Source organism: Ostrea edulis, chromosome 1 (genome assembly GCF_947568905.1).
Source record: "Ostrea edulis chromosome 1, xbOstEdul1.1, whole genome shotgun sequence".
Classification (NCBI taxonomy): Eukaryota; Metazoa; Mollusca; class Bivalvia; order Ostreida; family Ostreidae; genus Ostrea; species Ostrea edulis.
The window spans coordinates 97,869,364-97,875,360 of NC_079164.1; the positions used below are offsets into that span (position 1 = coordinate 97,869,364).

The window sequence follows — 5,997 nt, forward strand, 5'->3', positions numbered from 1 at the left end:
CCACAAACATATTATTTAGCTCTTTAGAAGGCTACACCCGTCACTGCGTGCTTATCTGACGTCATTACGTCAGGAGGAACGAAACAACGCAATAGTAATGGTAAAAAAAAAAAAAAAAAAAAAAAAAACAAAAACCCACCAAAATAAAAAACTTACTGATGGAACTCTGTAAATAAAATCTATGACAAAGTTTATTTGTCATTTCTGTTTATGACATTTTGTTACATATCCTCTACGACTTGATGACTTCGCTTGGAAGTTTATTTCGCAACAATGAGCGAGTTCACGATTTCTGTACCGTAAATGATGATGTCATACTCGAATGTGATAAGGGGTTTCTAAACAAAAGTTACAAGTAATATATAATCTTAAAGCGGTGTTATAATACACTGCACCAGTAAGTGTATCGCTGTGAGACAACCCACACACTCACACACACGTGCATTTCGCGTAACTAATCCCCATCCTCAAACTCCATCGGCATGATTAAACACAAACCTCGTACGTGTCGATAATTGCCACTGCAGGTCGTATTTGAAAGAATAAAAGTTGATTTAAAAAAACCTTTAGTGTGTCCCATAAGTTTTGATTCAATGATTTGTTTGATAGAATAGTAATGCCAGTACTACTCTGTGGCTGTGAATTTGGGGGTACGAAAATTTGAATGTTATTGAAAAAGTACATTTAAAATTTCTGAAATATATCTTCTGTATGAAAAGTAGTACGCCGACATATATAGTCTATGGTGAATCAGGTCGTTTTCCTCAGTCACTATATATATCAGGGATGATCTCATATTGGGCAAAACTGTTTCCAGGCTAAGAAAATAAAACTGTGATTACTGTATATAGATATTTATTTAATCGATACATGTACAATAATGAGATTGTGAACTCATGAGTTATTTTTATAGGAAATGTTTTAGATTCCTGTGGTTTTTCTAATATTTGGACAGGACAGTGCTCTGTAACGTTTAATGTCAAATGGATTACTGCTGTAATTAAACAAAGACTACAAAACAAGTTTATACAGAAGTGGACAAATGATATGAACACTTCGTCAAAGGGTCAAATCTATAATAAATAATAAGCTAAACTCTGGCTTCGATAAATACTTAAGCATTCTTCCGAAAAATGTTTGGAAACTTCTTGTTCAATTCAGAACAACAAACCACCATTTACCCATAGAGGTAGGTAGGCGGTGCAGAATTTCAGCTAACGATAGAAATTGCACACTATGTAATACTGGTAAATTAGCAGGCGAATATCACTTTATCTTGTAATGTAAATCCCTATCCAGTTTGCGGAAAGAATTGTTGGCTTCTAGATATCATCAAGTACCAATTACACTGAAATTCAGAGAATTAATGACGGCATCAAACTTTAAAAAACATAATGTATATTTTAGAGATAGTCTGTATATCTATTAAATGTTCGAATATTTTTGTATGCATTATGCCCCCACCTCATTTTTTTTTTTTTGGCTAATGAATATATATATGCATGTCTTATTTATATAGGCCTATTTATACCCTTGGAAATATTGTTTAAATCAAAGTTATGTACCTTATGTACCATTGTGAATGGTTTGAACGAATAAAATAAATGAAATGAATGAACATAATAACCCCTAAAGCAACGAATTGTCCTTAATAGCAAATTAACATTAGGTGACTTTGTTGCGTATACAACCTTCATTTTGGAGAGTGAATTTAACTCCTCAGCCTCTCATAAATCACTCCCTCGTAACCAGTACAAAAGATACTGGTGGGGCCATGTATTATTTACAATATACTAATCAATATTCTCTTTTCTGGAACTGTTATAGTGTTATTATGATACATTGTGTAACAATAGTATACCCCCAGGAATGCCTGACAGTAACTGTTTTTATTCCGAAAAAGTTAATATACACTCCACTGTTATATGTCATTTGTCAGTGACAGAGGACGAGGTTGAATATATCTCAACTCTACCATGATTCCAAGTATATAACTTCCGGTCCAATGGGTTATAATCCAGCATATAGTTTGACACATACTCGTTTTTAATAGTGTTGGAGAAGGCTATATCCGTCTTTTTCAGTTGTTTGTTACTCCCAGTGTGAGTGTTGTAAATATACTTAATATACGTTGGCGAATTAGAGAAAGAATCCGTTGCGTATAGTAGACCACAGATCATGAACGTGTTTCCAACAGAGCGCTTGGGGATCAAAGTTGTCCAGGTTTCTGCTATTGTGAAATTATCTTCGTATATCTTACTGATAATTACATTTCCACTGGATGCCGGAGATGCATAGATTACCCACAATCCATATTCGTCTGTCGCAAAGTCGATGTCGCTAAATCGGTCCGATTGATAGGGATAAGCGTTGTGAGCACCTGCTCCAGGAAGTTCCAATTCTCCCAACCAACGAGATTCCATGAGATTATATCTCACAATCTTATTCGTCATCATCTTTTGACAATAAAAATAATTCTTGTACACAGTGTGTCCTGTTCCTTCACAAAAGAATGGAAGTTTGCGTTTCTCTTGGGTAATATCCAATTCAAAATCATCCAACGTTTTGTAAGCAACCAGTGCGTTGACGTCACTGTAATCATACGTCACCCAGTAGAGCCCTGCTGGAACTGGATCTTTCATGATAGTACCTACAGCAATGCCGACCTTGACAACTTTATCCTTGGACGGGTAAATCGACGTCAGAATCCGAGGACAATAATCTGCAATATTTTACAATTTAAGCCACTTTTACGTTCATAAGCTTTAATAAATTTATTACATGTATATGCATTTTGAAAATACATAGGTATGATATTTTTTGACAATAAGTTAAACACACGAGCAGAGATTGACAATTGATTTCATTTGATAGCAACACATTTATTTTCACACAAGTATTGTGGGTCGTATTACGGAAACCTGGGCAGGTTTGCTTCATGTAAACATACTTATATTTTAACAACTGTTTGAACCGTTTGCAAGAGAAAGCATAGTGATATCAACAAATTCAAAGTTGAATACAATATTAATCCATCAAATTGTTTAGATTAAGAAAATTATTCTTTAACGTGATATTTAATCAATATTTCGGGATGAATAAGCACTATAAGGTCATGCGAACTAGAAATTGTATCTACATTTGCCCAATTTTTAATTAAAAGCACTGCCAAGCGATCAGATCTCTTTGAAGGTCAACAATGTTTCATTATTCACATCATTCCCAGAGAGATGATGTTCCGTCATATTATCAAAATGTCAATTTAAAAAAATTAAACCGATGTGGTAGCTTTACATATCAGTATGCCAATATTACATGTAGAAACACTGCACTAACCTTTTTGTTTGTTGACAATAGCTTTAGATATCAGTATGCCAATATAACATGTAGAAACACTGCACTAACCTTTTTGTTTGTTGACAATGGACATATTGCAGCGAACAAGAGCTGTGTTGAGCAGAACCAGCTGTTCTTGCAGCTCCTCGCCCATCGCCATTACACTGCGAACAGATTTCTGGGTAGCAGACACTAATGACGTCATCGACATTACAAGTTGCTTCATTTCGTTGTTCTGGGTGAGCATGGCCATTTGGAGATATTTATACTGGTTCGAAATGGCTGCAACGATGGATTGGTGAGCAAATATCGAGCCTGGGGGATATCTTTGCAAAATTTCTACATCGTTTTTGAGTTTCACATCTCCATCTTCTAAATCACTGGATGTAACGTTAAGGGCGACCAATCGCTTCCCGAGACTCTTTTTGGTTTTCCTTAAAATCCGATTTGCACCTTTTAGTTTATTTATGGCTTTTGTGTTGAAGTCTCCAGAACGTGTTGTTTTGTTGTTATGAGCGTTATGATTCGCTTCAAACCAATATTTCATAGCTTCGTCGTTTCCCGTCAGTAATTTTGTATTTCCTTTGCCACGAATGGTCACAGTTACATTCTTTGAGCACGTTACTTTGATAGAATTCCTCTCCATGTCAAACAGATACGTGCAATTGTCATTAGTCACCGGTATTGAACAGAATACACAAGATATTAACACGGAAACCAGGAAAACATACAAGGTCATTGTCAGTTGCATTGTACTGATACCACGAGATGGTGAAATTAAGGAGACTTTTTCTGCCCGTTAACAAATAGCATCAATCGAAAACGCAACGAACTAAGAGCTTCTTGAGGGGCTATTTCCTTTCAGCCGAGTAAATATTCAATTATTGTCCCTCATCTACTATACACATTCAACTCAATTTGAAATCCATGTCCTTATTTAATTGTTTAATTTTGCGAAGCGAGAGAGATCGGGATCACGGGACTTCCTTCGTCACCTTCTGCGTTCAAACGATGGTCAATACACATAACACAAACTCGGATTCTCCGGGGAAACCACTACTAGCTCCGAAAGAAGAAAAAAAAAAAACCAGGAATAATTTAGACGAAAGTTTCTTCACAAAAATAATTGCTTGTAATGAATTAAGATAGAATTAGCGCTCAGAAACCTCCTGTGGAAACCAGCTTGTGAGGTTTATTATCAGGTCAATGGAACGACTGCAAATCACATCACGCAAAGTGGTTATTTCCATTTGATCTTAAGCATATATATGATATCAATAATTCATTATGTCTGCAGTCATTGGGGGTTTACACCATTTTTATCCACCTTGCAATGAAGTATTTCAAATTTTATTCATCAAAACAAAAAAGCCAACGCACCTTCTCGATCGACTATAGATTCACATTATGATGATGGAAACTATTAAAAAGAATTTGCAATACAATGAATATAAAGATAAATTTACTCGGCAGAAAAGCACTTGTGAAAATGTAAACACGTTATAGGATAAAAAGCATTAGTTCAAAATAGATTTTAAATGGATTCTAACATACATGATGTCGAGAACAAAGGTATTTTCAATAAATGAAAATATCATTTGGATAGAATGAATAAAATCATCTCTGTCAAATGAAAAAAAGTTTGATAACACTCAATACACTTTTAATGATTTTACAACTTTTTAAAATGCATCTGAGTGTAATCATGCAAAAAGATCAAACGATTAATTCTTTTTTAAAACGTTGAACGTCTGTCTCTGATTAAAGCAACAACAAATTTAACTTGAAATAGTTGTATTCTACAATTACAGAATTTGATAAAATACTACACGTACAATACTACATATCAGGTGTAATGCAATTCAGAACCTGAAATCTGAAAGGATATTGACCATATAAAAGAGAGAATAGAATTTTTGTTCCCTCGTAGGGTCCAGATTTGCTGTGGGGATAAAGCATTTTGTTTGTTCGGCTTTGTGTACGAGATTTTAGGGCACTCTCAGGATAATCCCGAAGCCTAGTGAACAAGGTTTGTGTTCTATTTCAATGACACGTGCATGTATATTGACACTCTCTAATACAAGGCCATTTTGTTTTCTAATTTGGCCATAATTCAAACAACATAAATAAAAGAAGTGTTTATATAAAGGTGTAAGATAAGCGAGATATACAAAATTAATCCTAACCAAAAGGAATTTCAAAACAGAGATACTGATTTTAAATCGATACAAAGAACAGCCAAGTAAGACTCGGAGCTTTCATAATGTCGGCTTTCGTATGCCTCGTTTTGATTTCATATTTGTAAAGTCTCATCACACTCGGAAGGTAATGCAGTAATCAATGTTTGTTGATTCGGTTTACGTCCCCTCGAGAGTTTTTCACTTACATCGAGATGCCACGTGTCTCAAAAAGCGACACCTCTAACCACCGATCCACCGCAACCGGTAGAATACTGTAATCCAACTTTTGATCGCGTGCAAGAAAATTTCGCAAGATTCGCGAGAATCTCATCGTCGCGAACCAGTCCTTGAACGTCTGTCATTGGCTCGAAAAAGGCTCGATCGCGAAAATTACTCGTCGCGAACAATTTTACCAGAGGTGAATTGCCAAATAAAGTGGCTAAGAATAAAATTTGGTTTAAAATAGCCATTATACTCAATA

The 5,997-nt window shown here is 35.3% G+C and overlaps 1 protein-coding gene across 1 annotated transcript; it reads right to left on the minus strand.

Moving 5' to 3' along the window:
- Nucleotides 1–838: 838 nt before the first annotated feature.
- Nucleotides 839–4,569, minus strand: LOC125671695 (noelin-3-like). The gene is made up of 2 exons (XM_048907559.2): nt 3,406–4,569; nt 839–2,722 (listed from the first exon to the last, which is right to left on the minus strand). Exons 1-2 carry the CDS (start codon nt 4,085–4,087, stop codon nt 1,929–1,931), a joined length of 1,476 nt encoding a protein of 491 aa, XP_048763516.2. The 5' UTR covers nt 4,088–4,569; the 3' UTR covers nt 839–1,928.
- Nucleotides 4,570–5,997: the final 1,428 nt, after the last annotated feature.